An 18,019-nucleotide genomic window follows, 5' to 3' on the forward strand; every position below is an offset into this window, starting at 1 on the left:
GAATCAGAGATTAGAAGCTGTAGCTCAAACTTAAAGGGGTGCTCTTGATAGATATATTCTGAAAGATTCTCAGTTTACTTCTCAAAATCAGACACGTGATGCTAATGTTGGCGAGGGTAATGTTGAAGATGGTAGAAACACAGGTGGGGCTCATACTGCAGAAATTAACAACGAAGATATCGGACATGTTGATGAAGCACTTGCTAGAACTGAAAGTAACAGTGACAACAATAGTTCTTTCCAGCCTGACATATATGATCCAAGATATTGGGATTCACTTGATTCTAAAATGATTGATATATTGCTATAGAAGGGTCCTAAAAGAGATTTGTCAATTCTTAAAGGTCCTAAAGATAGATTTTTTAGAAGATTTTCTATAACATTTTACACGAGAGTTCTTGCAAATGGTGAAACTTGTGACAGAGAATGGCTTGTATATTGCAAACCTCTAGATAGAGTATTTTTCTTTTGTTGCAAATTATTGAGAAAGGGGCATGCAAAAGGACAATTAGCATGATGGGTTCAGTGATTGGAATCATTTTGGCACTAAAGTTAAAGAGCATGAAACTAGTGTAGAGCATGTTAATTTTGAATATGGCTTCTTGGTATGAGTTGCGCCTCAGGTTGTAGAATGATCAAACAATTGACAACGTTGCTCAAAGAGAATTCCAAAAGGAAAGGGAACATTGGAGAAAAGTTTTGTACAGAATTATCTTGGTTGTAAAATTTCTTGCATCACATAATTTAGCATTCTGTGGCAGTAATAGCAAGTTATACCAAGATAGCAATGGAAATTTCTTAGGAAATTTCTTGCATCACATAATCTAGCATTCTTGTGTCAATCTAGAAGCTAAACTTAAAAGTGGAGAACATTTAGATATTGATGGAAGAGAATTATATGTTGAGTTAAAGTTCATTCAAGATCATATTGACAAATCTATGGACCCTCTTGATATTCTGAAATATTTGAAACGGTATGGTTCTTTCCAAAACATCATTATTGTATACAGAGTTTTGTTAACCATTCCTGTTACCGTTGCATATGCGGAAAGGAGCTTTTCTAAACTCAAGTTATAGAAGTCCTACTTGCGATGTGCAATGACACAAGAAAGACTCAATGGGTTGGCAACAATAGCACTTGAAAATGATATATTGGAGATGATAAAGTATGAAAATATAATTGAAGACTTCATTTCAAAGAATACTAGGAGAATGATGCTTTTTAGTATAACATAAGGTCAATTTGTTGCTTAAGTATTTTTGTAGGTACGGCCCTGCTTGCGAGAAGCCGAAATGTTTGAATGGCTCAACCCGTGGTTGGTGGCTTTATTAACACTCAAAGTTGCTACTATAGCTTGCATGCTTTCTACTCCCTCCGTCTCAAATTATAAGTCATTCCAAGACTTTTGTAGAATCAAAGTATTTCAAGTTTGATCAAATTTATATGGTAGGATAATGACATTTATAATATCAACCAAGTATCATTAAGTTCTTCATTACTTATATTTTCATAGAATATCTATTTGATGCCACAAAATTTTATAATTTTTTTATGATTTTGGTTAAACTTAAGATACTTTGGCTCTGCAAGATTGTTAAAATGAATTACAATTTATTAGGATGAAAGGAGTAGGTAGCTAAATGCGGGCTCACTTCATGCGACTAGCATTAACACATAAATATTCACTATCCTTTTGTGTCGCCTTCGTTCCCACGAGGCAAATCGACGTGACATAGTATATCCGTACTTGCTCCGTCGTTGACCAGACTCAGCCGGAAAGGATCACTGGTCACTCTCACCTACCAGTTACTACCGTACGTACCCAAGCTACCGACCGAGTAAGAACGCGTGCAACTTGTCTTGCATCAAGAAAAGGGGAAATAAAAAGAAAAAAAGAAACGGCTATCTACCCGGCCAAGTGCCTTTCCCGCTACGGCGTCGTCGCTGTCGACCACAAGCCAAGTAGACATAGAGAAACCAAGGGCTGTACGTAAGGATGAAAACGATCGGAAACGGTCGAAAAACTCCTAAATTGTTTTCTACTTTTACATTTGAAATACGAAAACGAAAACGAAAACGGTAAAGTCGGACACGAAAACGAACACGAACTTACGAAATATCGAGAATTTCGAAAACGAACCAATTCGATCGGATTTATGTCGAACACGGTCGATATACGAAAACTGAATACGAAATACTGATATATAAAAGTGCATGACTAAAAGTATATATAGGATCAAGTTCAAATGCATATAATAATTAAAAAGTGCATGCTCCTTAGTCTTAGGCATTTAATACAATAGCCCACACATAAATACAAGTCTAGAATAAGCAATTAATAGCTAACATGAACACAACTAGCCACTAGTAGAAAGAACGCAGATGCATGGTGAGTAGTCTGTAATTAGACTGTGTGACCCTACAGTTGACTAAATTCGGTTTAAACCAAATTTTGAATTCGAAATATTTCATATTAAAAGTAGAAAAGTAGAAAACGGTCGAAAAATATCGAAACCGTTTTCTACTTTTATATTTGAAATACGAAACATCTAAAATACGAAAGCGAAAACGATAAAGTCGGACAAAAAAATATGAATTCGATCGGATCAAATATAGAAAGCGGTTCGGTTCGGTTCGGGATATTTACGTTACGTTTTCATACTTAGCTGTACGTATGCAGCCGGGGCTGGCTGGCTAGCTACCTGGCCCTACGTACCGTGACACATGCATGCACGCGCGCATATATAGCCATACGTACGTCGTCGACGCAGCCATTATGCAAATGAACTTGGCATTTACCAAAATGCATAAAACTCCAAAAAAAAAACCTCTCCAATCATTATACATTTGGACTTTGTATTTTACATAGCTATGCATTTGGAGAGGGAAACTTGGCATATATGCCAAAGGAGTCCGGCTATGCAAATAGAGATCACGGGATTCTCGATTCCACCTCGCGGGTTTTTTTCTTCCTTCGCGCAGTTTCCCTTCGCGCCGCCACCGCTTCGCGCGATAGGAGAAGCCTCGCGCGTCCTCCTTCGACAGCTTCGCGCGCGCGTTTGGACAAAGCAGCGCACAATAGGACGACGCAGCGCGCGATAGGACGAATCTACGACGCCTTCCTCATCAACGCCGGCCAGGTACGCCTTCTTCATCAATGCGATATCTGTACGACGACGAACTGATGGCCAACAGACGACGAACTGGTACGGTGAACGGGAACTAACGGAACGGGAGATCGGTACTATGATCGGTACTGCGAACGGGAACGACGAACTGCGCAGCTCACGATCGGTACTGCGCGGCTGTTTAGCGTGGGAATTGATGAACGGGAGACGACGGCTATAGTTGGCCAAACGGGCGGCCCGACCCTGGCACTATACGACACTATGCGGCACTATGTCTATCGTGCCGTGCCGTCTCGGGCCATCGTGCCAAACTCTCGGCCCAGGCACGGCACTATGGCTCCTTAACCGTGCCGTGCCGTGCCGATAGGCACTGTGGCCCATCGTGCCTGTGCCGGCCCGTGGCTTCAGGAGAAGTCGAGAAGCTCATTGTGCCCTGCCTCAAGGAGAAGATGAGCGCTACCGCTGTCGTATAGTGAGGCGGGAGAAAGAGTGACCGCAACAAGGATGTGTTTGCACCGCCGACTAGGAAGTTAGGGTTTAAAAGGGTTGTGTGATGCTTATATACATGACTTAGAATACATTCAATGGTCATGATCTATCCTCAAAACATCAGATGATGAAAATAATCGTGCCAGCGTCGTGCCAGCCTATTAATCGTGCCGTGCCCGTGCCAGCACTGCGGGCCGAAGTTGCGGCCCAGGCACGGCACTACCACCGGGCCGTGCCGTGTCTGGACCGTGCTTTTTTAGTGTCGTGCTCGGGCCGGCCCATCGTGTTAGTGCTAGATGGAAATCTATAACGACGGCGGGCTGTTTGGCGCGGGATCGATTGGCCGCGCGGGAAGGAGTGCCGCGAAACAAAATTTCCGGGAAAAAAAAGATGATGGACTTGACATTTTGCATAACGTTTGGAGATCACCCGATTTTAGCCTTGCCATTTTCATTTGGAGGTTTGCAATTTGCCTAAAATGCATAACTTCAAATACATAATGGTTGGAGATGCTCTAAAAGAAGTCTAAATTTGTTTAGAAATTATATAAATGAAAAATGAAATAATAATCCGATCCAGTGAATGGATCGATCATGCATGAACGTTAATAATTTCTCATCATATATATACATGAGTGCATGACCGTAGTATATATATGCATGTAGATATCTATGTGTACACGTGTACGTACATACCTCGATGGTGTTGGTGACGGAGTTGATGAGCGTGGGGAGGCCACGGTCGCCGACGTGCACCTGCGCCTGGACGTGCAGGTTCTCGTAGCGCACCTCGATGGTGGGGTAGTCGATGCCGACGCGGTCCATGCGCGCCCTGAGCTTGAGCAGGAAGCGCTCGTGGTCGTCGTCGGCGGCGGCGCGGACGAGGCGCTCGATGAGGGCGCGGGACTCGCGGGCGCCCAGCCGCGCCACGTCCACCACCTCCACCGCCACCTTCTTCTCGCCGCCGCCGCTGCCGCCGTCGGCATCGCCGTGCCCGTGCAGCGCCAGGATGCCGCGCCGCACGCGGTCGAACGTGGGGAGCCGCTCCAGCGCCGCCCACCGCAGCGCCTCCTCGTCGTCCTCCTCCTCGTCCTGGAACCGCGACGACTGCCGCGAGAACACGTCGTCCCCGCGACGCCATAGCGAGCTGTCACGACGAAGGCTCGTCACCCGGTGGATCTCCCGGTCCATTATCTTTTCTTGATGGATCCGGCCTGCCTTTGGTAGGTGGCTAGGCTTTCGGGCCTAGTAGCTCTCTCTCTAGCTCCCCTCTGCATGTATTGAGCTTGGCGGAGGAGAAGAAGCTGCTATATATACGGAGGCCGTGGCAGTGCGAAGTTGGTGAGGACCAACCAGTACACACATGCATCTTAACTTAGGCCATTGCTGACGAAAATTTTCTAGGCGTCACATTGGATGTGTCGGAAGGATGTCGGGAGAGAATTTTAGAAACTAATAAAAAACAAATTACATAGCTCGACAGGAAACTGCAAGACAAATCTACTAAGCATAATTAATCTATCATTAGCACATGTGGGTTACTGTAGCACTTAAGGCTAATCATAGAGTAACTAGGCTTAAAAGATTCGTCTCGTGATTTTCAACCAAACTGTGTAATTAGTTTATTTTTTAGGTACATTTAATATTCCATGTATGTGTCCAAAGATTTGATGGGATGGATGAAAAAATTTTGGGTGGGAAACTAAACAGGGCCTTATTAGGCCAGTTTCAGTGGGGTTTTATCAGGATGTCATGCACATTTATTAGAGCGTCATGTCAGCAAAACTGTACTTTTTACATGAAACGAAGAGGAGAGAGAAGGAAGTAGTTTCACCATGGTGAAACCCCGCGGGCGTTGTTTCCCACGCGGTAAAACGGGATAAAATCTCCATTGAGAACTAAATCGTTTCACCATTTTGCATGTGATCTAATCATTTCACAGTAATTAAATGCTTTGCCTAGTCTAGAAAACGTCAAGGTGAAACTCATACATTGTAGAGGTTGTTTTAATATTCATTTCATTGATGCTCTGTCAACGAATTTGTTTTGGAAAAAGTGTATTAAAATATACCACTGACACTGGCCTTATCAACCTTGACTTTGACTCTCTCGATCGAAGTCTCGCAGATACACACATACTGATGCCGCCTTTGATTACATTTGATTATTGTTCGTAGGAGCCCTAGTTAAGCTGCTATTATTCACGAGCGTATTTATATATACACCTCGCTCGCCTGGCCATCACGAGACAACGTACCTTTCCTGGCATCACGTACCGGCGATTTTGTCTTGTCTATGATCCAGGCATGCAACCATCACGCGCGCATGGAGGCGGTCAACGCCACCCGCACGGGCCTCACCGTCAGCGACAGAGGAACACCTTCCTTCGTTCGGGGCTCTCTCTCTCTCTCTCTCTGTTCACTGCAGTCTGCAGCGGTAGCGGTCGGTGTTGGGTACCTCTGATGTGTGTGTCCGCCCGCCTTTTTTGTTTTTTTCCTTTTTCCGAAAGTCACAGTTACGTCCTGGTAGTTTGATTTTAGAATCTGAACACAGAGCTTAACGCAATCGTTCAAAGCCTTAATGTTTTGCCAGAGCTAGAGTTGTTTTGCTTTACACTACATTACACAATCGCGCCACCGCCCAGCCACCTCAGGCAGGCAATTAGGCTTATCGACGAAATTTGAAAATAAAATTTTTCATTATATCAAAGAAGAAGACTATAATTTGCTAGTTAAATATTTTTAGGTGAAATAGCCATCTTCGTCCCTAAACTATTGCCTGAGGCTCACTTTGGTCCCTCAACTTTCAAAATGTCTAGTTTAGTCCTTAAACAATCCATTTGCGGGTCGATCTCGTCCACCCCCATTAATTAATCGCATGTGTCCAGGAGTAGATGTGAACTGTCATTGTTGCCCATCGCTCCATACATGAGTGCTTTTTACTTGAGAAATACAAGAAGACATACCAACAAATGCAAGTCTTGACAAACTAATAACGCATGCAGTGATTAGTTTGTCAAAACTAGTAATTTTTATGTCAGAAACATGATCACCGTACATGTTAAATTTATTCTGGACATGTGACATGATAGACTTCAATAATTTGTTTTTGTATTCAGTCCACTTGGCCTCAAACATTGGAAATGGGACTGAGATGGCCAGCTGCTAAAGGATGGAGAGAGGGACAACAATGACATTTTACATCTACTCTTAGACATGGCGATTTTAATTTATGGGGATGGATAAGGTCGACCCGCAAATAAATTGTTTAAGGACTAAACTGGACGTTTTGAAAGTTAAGAGACTAAAGTGAGTCTCGGATAATAGTATAGAGACGAAAATGGCTATTTCGCCATATTTTTACATAGTGAACTTACGACTTTCTGTTGCAGTGACGATTCAAGTTGGACAGTTGTTTGTCTGTATGATACGGGCCGAGTAATCATCGCCTCTTTTTGTTGTCGTTTCTCTACTGGGGATTGGATATACTCCCAAGAAACTGACGTGTGAAATGAAAACATGCAAATACGTTGCATTCCCAAAATAACACAATTACCTTATTTGTGTAGAGTGTGCTTAGGCCTTGTTTAGTTTCCAAAAACTACCCAAAACTTTTCAAGATTCTCGTCACATCAAATCTTGCGGCACATGCATGAAACATTAAATATAGATAAAAACAAAAACTAATTGCACAGTTCAACTGTAAATCGCGAGATGAATTTTTTTAAACTTAGTTACTTTATGATTGGATAATGTTTGCCAAATAAAAACGAAAATGCTACAGGACCCAAAAACAAAAATATTTGGGAACTGAACGAGGCCTTAGATCCAAAATCTTTTTAGATTTTGATATTGTAGTACCTTCGTTTGCATTTGACAAACATTATCTAATCATGAACTAACTAGGCTTAAAAGATTCATTTCGTGATTTTACGAATAAACTGTGCAATTAATTATTTTTTTTATCTATATTTAATACTTTATGCATGTGTCATAAGATTTATGACAAAAAAAATCTTATAAACTTTTGGAAACAGCCCCTTGGTTACGAGCCACCATCAAGTTCAAGTGCTACTACACCTTTCCGTACGTGGAAACCTGCATGGTGTTTTGGAAGCTTCAGCAGGGGCCGCTAGGTGTCGATTTTGTGATGGAGCGATATGGTGAACATAAATGTTCCCCTTCTCACGAGTCACGAGTAGAGTCCACAATAATCAAGTGCTTCTACTCCGAGCCGGCAGAATCAAAATCCATTTCTGATTTCTGCCCCCCAAAATCCTAATCCACATTGTCACCAAATACAATCATGCTTCGCCGTTTCAACAGAGCATCGCATGAGACTGCAATTCTCTCTTGCTCACATCCCAAAAGCCGTCAACGCCCCAGAACCGATCGAGATGCCAGTCGACGCCTTCTCACTCAACTCACCTAACTTGAAAAGTTTCCCCAAAGGTCAGGAACTCAGGAAGATGGAAGCAAGGAACAAGGAAGGAACACACGAAACCTTCAACGCCCGAATCGCAAAGGCGGCGAGCTGAATGACGCCGGCGGCAGGCTGCAGCTGCAGGTCGCACAACTTGATTCTGCCACGTGTGCAGCATGTGGAAATTACTGTGTGATTTTATCCCAATGGTTAATTATCGTATTATTATATTCTCCTGACTGATCATACATCACGGCAGTAGTAGGTGCAACAAACTGGGCTTTGTTCAAAGTGCAAAAACTTTTCAAGATTCCACGTCACATCAAATCTTATGGTACATATATATATATATCATTAAATATAGATAAAAATAATTGATTGCACAATTTATTTGTAATTTACGAGAAGAATTTTTTAAGTCTAATTAGTTTATAATTAGATAATAATTATCAAATAAAACGAAGATGCTACAATACTCAAACAAATTTACTCATCAAGGAACTAGGCCCTGAATGAACTCCGAAACATTGGCGAGCCTGTTCTCTTTTCTTTTTAGCCATATTTTTCTGTCATCTAGCAATGTTTTTCTCTCACAATAAATCAGCTAACAGTAATTTCAGTTATGACTTTTCAGACCAGTGATCTGGTCCAGTCAACAAAATAATTGACTAGCGTACACAGTACAGCTATATACTCCCTCCATACCAATAACACAAGTCGTTTTGGACAATGGCACGGTCTCCAAAGTCTAATTTTAACTTCTTGTTTTTATAAAAATATTTATTAAAAAGTGGTATAGATATATTTTTATGAAAGTATTATTCAAGATAAATCTATTCATATAGTTTTTATATTTTTAAACTCAATAACTTAAAAGTTATTCATGATTTATATTTCCAATATTTGACTCAAACCTTGTCCAAAATAACTTGTTTTATAGGTGTGGAGAGAGTACGTACCTACTATAGTGTAAAAGGCGCTGACCAACGACCATGGTTATTTGACAGGTGTAAGTATATAGCTGAACTCCCTCTATTCTACTCCGTAAATTATAAGTTGTTTTGATTTTTTTTATTTTGCTATGTATTTAGATATATTATTATACATAGATGTATAGAAAAATAAACGTATCAAAAAAAAACCAAAACAGCTTATATAATTTGGAACAGATGGAGTGTAAATAGGATGGGAGGAAATGAACAGCACTGAACAAAAAGTATTGAAGCAAATAATGATGATATATATCTGTTTCGATTTGATTTACTTTCTATCAGTATAAAAATACAAATCTAGCTTGTGTATATATAGTATCAATCAAGACGTAAGCACTGCTACACAACCATCATCTAAAAGAATCGAAACTGTTAACACTCAAAAATGTCCCATCCCAACATGGATTATGAGTATAATCCCAATAAGTTTTAATCACCATGGACGCGACAAATAATGAAAGGCACACGCGAAGAAGAAGGCGATCGAGCTGCACGCCGTCCCGTCGCTCCATGGCTTCTGCTCGCTCTTTTGCTGTGATGATCCAAGGACGCCGCACACCTTCCTGCTGCCGTCAAGAACCTCCGAATATGGTGTCGCAGGCATGTCAGAACCTCTAGGTTTAGACGATCGATTAGCTGTTGAGGTGTTAATGACACCATGTACAGGTTACATGCATGCCTTGTCATGAATGTAGAGATGCCTTTCTTCTACCTCAAAAAAAAAAAGGAAAAAAAAAAGAGAGAGAAGAGAGCCATGTTTTTTTTTTCTCGGATGCAGATTCAGAAGACCTCCGGGTGGAACGGCCCGGTGATGGAGCCCCCCTGCGGTTGCGGCTGCGCGTTCCGGAGGTACATGGACAGCGCGTAGTTATCCGTCTCCAGGCTCCTGACGCGCTCCTGGCACCCGGCGAGCTGCCGCTGGAGCTCCCGGTTCGCCGCCGCCTTCTCATTTATCAGCCAGTACTGCGCCCGGACCACCTTCTTCAGGTGGCCCTTCTGCATCAGCGCCACGTCTCGCTCCGCGCGGCAGGCGGTGGCCACGGAGGCGTCGAAGTCCTCCAGGAGCCTGGCGGCGCGGGCCCTGGCGTCGCCCCAGTTCTCGGCGCTCGCCATCGCTTCCATGAGTCTCTCGATCCACTGGTCCGTGCGGTCGTCGTCGCTGCCGTCTGACGGATCAACATGCTGCTCTTCTTCTTCTTCTTCTTCGGCGGCGGTGGCGGGGTGGACGTCATCATGATGCGCACCATGTTCGGCGGCATCTAACCGCAGGTTGACCAGGCGCTCGATCGCCACGTCCAGATCTCTCTCGCACTGCTCCAGGGCCCGCGCCTTCTCTGCCGCGGAGTTGGCCGCCATAGCAGCAACCGCCGATTTGCTCGTGGCACAGGGGCAGGCAGAGAGCTGTAGCAATGGCGAGATGCAAGATAAGGAAAAGGACCAGAGGGCTCCTAGCTTTTATTGCCGGAGAAGAGCTCCTCCGTTCTCGTTTCCATGTTGGGATTCGCATCGCCTTCGGTTTCCTCTCCCGTGTTGGAGTGGAGTCGAACTCGAATCGTTCGCAGTTTCGGTGGTTTCGACTACGAGTCGACGAAGCCCCTGTGGCTGACTGCTGGGCCCATGCATCCGCGCTCGGATTCAGCCACGGAGGGAATGCGCGGGCCATGGCGAATCGTCTTGCCTCCATCCATCCAACCGCAGCCGGATATGCACAGGATCTGAATTCTGAACCCGCCGTAGGTTTACGTAAAATGAGCAGTTATCGTAACGTTTATAGGTATTTTTTTTCAAATATAATATGTTTTGACTGTTCGTCAATAGGCCTCCTAGTCGACGCATCTTTTTATATTGATTATTATAACAAAATAGCTATTACTATCTCTTCCCCCTCTAACAACTTCTCTATATATTATTCGGTATTTTGGAGAGACAAATATACTCTCTGTCTTTAGCGCAAGAAATTATAAATACATGATAAAAATATTTGGAGATAAGGTTTTTTTTTACTAAAATATTTGTTTTTGTCAAAATGGAAGGATATAACGAGTTTTGGCCAATGTAGTTTGGTTTATGTTTTACCATCTAGACTAGACTAGATTGTTGGTACCAAATTCTTGATTAAATTACCTAGTGATAAACTATTGTGTTTTTCTCATTGGTCCCCGACATATAAAACTATGTATCTAGATACCTAACCTGTTTAGGTACCCCAATTCAAGTCTAAGGTGATCAGGCGGCTCACACCATATTCTATTAGCTAACATAGCGCTTTGACACAAAATTGATACATGGGTCACGTTTCATATAATACAGTACATAGGTGGTCTCTAAACTATCACATGATACTCATTCTGATCCCAAAGCTACGAGCTACACATCTAGATCCATATTAATCTACTAAAGTACTTAAACTCTGGTCCAAAAAGACCCACCTTTCTTCTCTACTAATGAATGAATGTGGTCGTTGTGCTCCGCCTCATGTGACAACCATGTTGCCGCTACGAGGCTCTCAACGTCAATGTCTAGGTACATCAAAGCTACAATACAAAGCCTCAATGGGGATTCTGACCAACTACTTCTTGTCACTTGGTGGAGGTGCATGCACACCCAACAACAATGCTCTGCTATGTCCAATCGTAGGTGGCATCAATACGTTCTTGCCAAGACAAGATGAAAATCAGATAGAAGGAATAAGCAAAGGTTCATAAGCTTGTTACACAAGTCAGACCATCATGATGAGTAGAGCATGAATTAGCTATTTTTTGAATTGAGATTGGGATACTTAAAATAGAATAGAGACCCATATATACAATTTCATAGCTTAAGACTTAGATAAGGCTCATACAATTATTTAAGAACCACTTGTACAATTATAAGCTATGGACTCATATACCAGTTCCGTGTAAGAGTGTCACATTAGCTAATGGATTCAACCTGTTTTTCTGTCAGTCAATAGTATTTTTCTCTTATAATAAATAAGCCAACAGTAATTTTAGCCACGAATAGACCTGCCACGACGGTTCTGGATCAGGATTGAATACTTATACATAGTTTATTATATAGGGATTATATATGTGCAATTTTCATAGATGGAGAAAAATGTATGAAAATAACTTACATACAGTAAAACAGATCTCGCCATATGGGCCATCCATCTTCTGACCCGCACGTGATCCTGATCGCCCCATCGGCCCCTTTACCCCAACCGTCCATTCAGGATTGGACGGACCACGAGGCAGCCACGTCCATCCGCTGCCCCGCCCCACCACGTCTGGCGCCGTGCAAACCACGCACGCACGGACGCACCTGTCGACGGGCTCGCATCGCACCGCACCCTCTCGTCCTCTCTGCGCCGACGCGGCTCTTCTTCCCCAATCCTCCTTCCCCGATCCAGTCCCGCAGCGACGCCGAGGCAGAGCGAGAAGAGACAGACACAGATCGCGCGCGGAGATGTCGTCGGACTCCTCGTCGTGGGCGCGCGCCCTGGTTCAGATCTCGCCCTACACCTTCTCCGCCATCGGCATCGCCGTCTCCATCGGCGTCTCCGTCCTCGGTGCCGCATGGTGAGTCAGCGCGCGCCTCCACACCCTGTCTCGCTAGATCTGCCGCCTCGCCAGGTCTCGCTTGCGCCTGCCTGCTTGTCTCTCACTGTCCTTGCTGTTTGCTTCTGCTCTGTATCTCCAGGGGTATCTTCATTACGGGGAGCAGCCTCATCGGGGCCGCCATCAAGGCCCCCAGGATCACATCTAAGAACCTCATCAGGTACGGAATCTGGAGCCTTCGGTTCTTATTACTTGTGCAAACCGCTGTTGGTAGAATTGGCTAGGTTAGGGTAACGTGCTGTAGTTCTGCCTGATTTAATTCACCATCTAGAGGAGATGGCCTCCCTATTGATAGCTAAAATTCCCGTCCATTGATTGAATTCACCGTCTAGCCGATTTGTCAAGTGATAATGTGATAGATTGACTTATATATAGCTTTCTTATTAGGAAGTTTTGGATGTCGTCTCGATGTAAGGTGTGCTGATATATGTACTATGTAGAATCTAGAAGCTTATAGACGGCAACAACCTGCAAACAACCACCTAGATAAAGTTCACGCTCTCATTGCAACTGTTTAGCCTGCTGCTTTTCCATAGCTTTGGGTTGTTACAAACCCTTTGGCCTCCCCTGACCTCTTAATGCACCTATATTTCAATTTACCTTGGATTATCTGTGAGCACTATCATGTTACTGCTTAAAGAAATTCTTTGGTCGTTTTTGTGTGCCTATGCCTATCATTACAATCTGGCCTTGTTCTCAACTTGAAGTTTTGATCCCCTCAGCTCTCATATTCCACACTTGGTTAGGGCTTTTCTTTTGGAGAACTAAATCTTTCACTCCCTTCAATAATCTTTTCAGATCATCTAATTGACCTTTGTTGCCATGGAGCTGATCATCTTGACTAATTGTGGCTAATCGTAGTGCATAACTGATCACTATGCAACTAATCATGATTAGTTGGACAACTTGATAACCTTGATTCCCATTGCAAATATAGGCCGTTTTAGTGTTCTACTCGGTCGATCTTTTCCTAACTTGATTGATCCTCAATAAATTAAAACCTACATAGATTAACAAGACATGGTTGATGTTACTAGATTCATCACGGAAAATGCTTCATAATTCATAATATATACAACTTTCACTGTTTAAAAATAGTATTTTTTTAATAAAAAATGCAAGTCAGCTTCACATTGGAGACAATGTCACTCTTTTAGGCCTTGTTTACTTCCAAAAAATTTTGCAAAATAGGAATAGTAGCACTTTCGTTTGTATTTGACAAATATTATTTAATTATGGACTAACTAGGCTCAAAAGATTCGTCTCGCCAATTCCGACCAAACTGTGCAATTAGTTTTTATTTTCATCTATATTTAATACTCCATGCATACGTCTAAAGATTCGATGTGATGGAGAATCTGAAAAATTTTGCAAAATTTTTGGGAACTAAACAAGGCCTTAATGACCTACATTTGGAATCAGAGGAGGCGGACTGGTGTATGGTAGGAAACATTTTTATTTAGTTTGTTTTGAGGTAAAATGTACAAGTGGTGCCATGTTTTTTTCTCTCTTGTAATGCTGGAAACCTGGATATTTGTTGATCCTTAATGCTCCTGTTAGTGTTGGTGGTTCAAAACTTTGATTCGATAGGTACTGTTGTTTGACAAGTACTCCACATATAAACATTCCAAGCATAGTTCTTACGGCGTAAAGGCGAGGCACGGTGATGGGGGGGCGCCTGGACGCCTAGGCGCCCGCCTTGCCCGCCTAGGCGCCCATTCCCCAAGGCGATGGGGGGGGTGCCTGGACGCCTAGGCGTCGCCTAGGCGACGCCTTGAGAACTATGATTCCAAGCCACACACTACCATACTTAAGTTCAGCTGGGGCAATTTTTAGCTTTGCTTTTCTTCTGTTTGTGGTTAATGCAGTAAAGTTCTTCTGTTATCCTTTTGTTGTTGTTGTCTTGGTGGATATGATCAATAGAGCTCTAGCTGTGCAACTAGATTGTAATCTATTCTTATTGCACTGACGATGATGAGGTGCTAGGACAGATAGATAATTGGAAACATTTGATAACACTTTCCTGTGATCATCATATGTGAAGTGTAATAATATTTCATTAGAAATTCATAAGAATATGTAGGACAACTACTGCTAGAGCAGGAAGCATACCCATTCATTTGGTGTTTACAAACTCAAATTGAGTTTTGATTGCCTTATTTTTAGATACAGTGGCAGAGCGTTGCAGTATTCCTCTCGTAATTTTAGATCTTCGTTGCTCCAGTTTTAAAGTATGCCATGTTTCCTGTATTATTATCCAATAGCAATGGTAGAAGTAGAACCTTAATTTAGGGACTTTGGAACTGCAGTGTTGTTTACATCTGTCTTTCCATCGTTCTGAGAATTAGAGAAATGCTTTTCTTTTTTACCGTAGAATCATTCATTCAGGCATTTGGTACCATATTGAGTTGCATGCACCAACCAGTTCAACCCAAAAGCTTAAGGTGATGAGGAGAGGTGGGCAATTCACTTATATTCCAACACTCCCTCTCACGTGGAGGCTCCCTCAGGCCTCAGACGTGGAATAGGAGCGGGCAGCAATTATTTTATGTAATTGCGCTAACCAGGATTCGAACTCAAGACCTCTGGCTCTGATACCATGTTAGAATATTCCTCAGATTGGGCCAACCCTAGACAGGGTAGCCAAATAGTTCTATACAAGGGCCTCATGGGCCTAGATTACTTATACTCCAACACCCCTGAATGGCTTAACCAAATAAGCTCACTTGTGTCATGCCTATGAATATACTCTATAAACAGCATAGAACAACAGAACATGAAATCATGGTTAATGGGATTCAGAGTTGTTTAGTTGCCTGAAGCAGCTTGTTAGAGTACGTCAAGGGCCTATTGGGCTTGGGCTGGCTGTATAGCCATTTAGTGTTAGGGTTAATTAGAGATAAGGGTCGCTTGCTTAGGGGTCAAGTAAGCCTTGCTTGGGAGTTAAGTAAATCTCTCTATATAAGGAGAGGAGATGGGTCAAGTAAGCCTTGCTTGCGGGTATTGTAGCACAGCACCAGCCGCCGCTCCCTCAACTTGCTCCCCTCAACCCTAGCAGCCACATAACACAGCTTATCTTGCATTTGATTGAATGGATACATGCTAAAGTTATATCTGACTGCCAGATTCACATCTACATATATATTTGTATACCCTCAGTTTACCTCACTTAAACAAACACCATATGATGTTCTCATCCTTGCATCTGCCTTGTTTTGGTGTCTTTCTAGGTGAGCATAGAACATGACACTTAGACATAAAGAATGCAACAAGCTCTAACTTCATGTTAGAAATTTATATTTCCATCGAGTCATAAACTACTGTTCTTTATAGTTTCTTCATATGTAATCATAATCTCAATGTACTTTTGCTTTTTCAGTGTCATCTTCTGTGAGGCTGTTGCAATTTATGGTGTAATCGTGGCAATCATCCTCCAGACAAAGCTTGAAAGTGTGCCAACATCTCAAATGTATGCTCCGGAGTCTCTTCGAGCTGGCTATGCAATCTTTGCATCTGGCCTTATCGTCGGCTTTGCTAATCTTGTTTGCGGGTAGCTACCAGCCTCTCCATCTTGTTTCCTCTGTGTATTTATTCTGCAGTTCCAGATGATTAAATTTTCTATTTATAGGGTATGCGTGGGGATAATTGGAAGCAGCTGCGCACTGTCTGATGCTCAGAACTCATCACTCTTTGTAAAGATCTTGGTGATTGAGATCTTTGGCAGTGCTCTGGGACTGTTCGGAGTAATTGTGGGTATCATTATGTCAGCTCAAGCGACATGGCCAGCAAAAGCTTGATTTTTCAACATTAGTAGCTCTGTAAATTACTCGGATGGAATGTATCGGAATGTGCATGTGGTCCAACTGCCTTTTCCTGTTCTTTTTCTTTTGCATCTTTTTGGCAGAACACGAAATCTGGCGCGCGTAGCGTTACCGATTGTAGAGTTGCTATTCCTACTGCCGGAGTACTCCATGTGTGTTGGATATCTTGTAGGTGCTGTTGCCGTTGCAAGACACACTTGGCAATTGGCATATTGAATAAATGCTTTGAACTGAATAAGAGGGAAGTTATTATTATTTTGTCACCCTTCATTAGTGCCAAAAGTGTCGGTTCAACATTTTTTGTTAGGATGACACAAATGGGTACTTTTGTGGTTATGGCCCAAACTGCGCAGGGGTAAAGTAAACGATTCGAAGTTTGACGAGGATCGAGGAGTAAAATGATTTGAAGTTTTTGATTAAAGTTATATACTACCTCGTGGTAAGGTACCGCGCCGGGGAGAAACTCTACAAATTAATATCATTAGGTTTATCTTAGAGTATATTTTTCATAAGATACTCATTTTATGTTATAGATATTAATGTTCTTTTCTATAAAGTTGGTCAAACTTTAAAAAATTTGACTGAGGAGTTGAAGCTTTCTGGGACAGAGGGAGTATGTATCTACACATAGTGTATATATCTAGGTGCATAATAAAAAGCTATGTATCTCAAGTCTTATAACTTTTTGCCTTGTAATTTTGAGTGGAGGGAAAACATGAGTATCATTAATAATTATGACATAAATACATTAAATTAGTTATGCCATACTTCTTTAATTTCCAAATTATAAGAGGTTTTCTAAATTCATAACTTTTGCTACGCAACTAGATATATGTTATGTCTAGATACATAGTAAAAGATATGAATCTAGAAATGCCAAAGTATCTTATAATTGGAATGGAGGAAGTATATTTTTATAGTAAACTTAGTCAAATACATAAATATTGATATTATTCACTATAAAATAGTTAAAGTTAAGGTAGTTTGATTTATACAAATTTTATAGTTGTTTTTTTTATAGGTGGCATGTTCTAAACAATATTTTTAAATTGCAGGTCGCTAAAATTTTGTTCTTAGTTAATACCTTTGACCATATTTAGCAAAATATAACAAACACATGTAACATCAAGTTACTTTTATTAGTCTCTATTTAAATATTTGTTCTTAGTCAATACTTTTTAAACTTTGACCGTACTTGTTAAAAGATTAGCAATATCTATAACTTCAAGTTAGTTTTATTAGGTTTGCTACGAAACACTTGATAGTGCATCTATTAATAACGTGTTTGACAGAGATTCAGATTCTTTTAAAACACTTTAGTTTTAGATTATCTATGAAACCTTTCTCTTCTAAATTAGAATCATTTTATCAAATTGTTTGGCTAGGTCACTAGATTTCTGAAATTAGAACTAGAATAAAGATAAATAGGATTTTGAGCGTTTCTTTGAACTAGCAAAAGACAAGATACGCTGATACGGTACAAGTTGGATTCCGGATAAGAAACCATGGTGTCCAAATAGAACCAGAGTACCAGACAGACAAGTACACCTATACGAGAAAACATGTGT

General features: G+C 41.8%; 2 protein-coding genes across 2 annotated transcripts; one reads left to right on the forward strand and one right to left on the reverse strand.

The window, feature by feature from the left end:
• Positions 9,812-10,387, reverse strand: LOC8054366. Its single transcript, XM_002458096.1, has one exon. It carries the CDS (start codon positions 10,385-10,387, stop codon positions 9,812-9,814), a length of 576 nt encoding a protein of 191 aa, XP_002458141.1.
• LOC8054367 (V-type proton ATPase subunit c''2) lies at positions 12,316-16,714 on the forward strand. The gene is made up of 4 exons (XM_002455889.2): positions 12,316-12,591; positions 12,713-12,790; positions 16,010-16,180; positions 16,259-16,714. Exons 1-4 carry the CDS (start codon positions 12,479-12,481, stop codon positions 16,425-16,427), a joined length of 531 nt encoding a protein of 176 aa, XP_002455934.1. The 5' UTR covers positions 12,316-12,478; the 3' UTR covers positions 16,428-16,714.

This window comes from Sorghum bicolor, chromosome 3 (assembly GCF_000003195.3).
Source record: "Sorghum bicolor cultivar BTx623 chromosome 3, Sorghum_bicolor_NCBIv3, whole genome shotgun sequence".
Classification (NCBI taxonomy): domain Eukaryota; kingdom Viridiplantae; phylum Streptophyta; class Magnoliopsida; order Poales; family Poaceae; genus Sorghum; species Sorghum bicolor.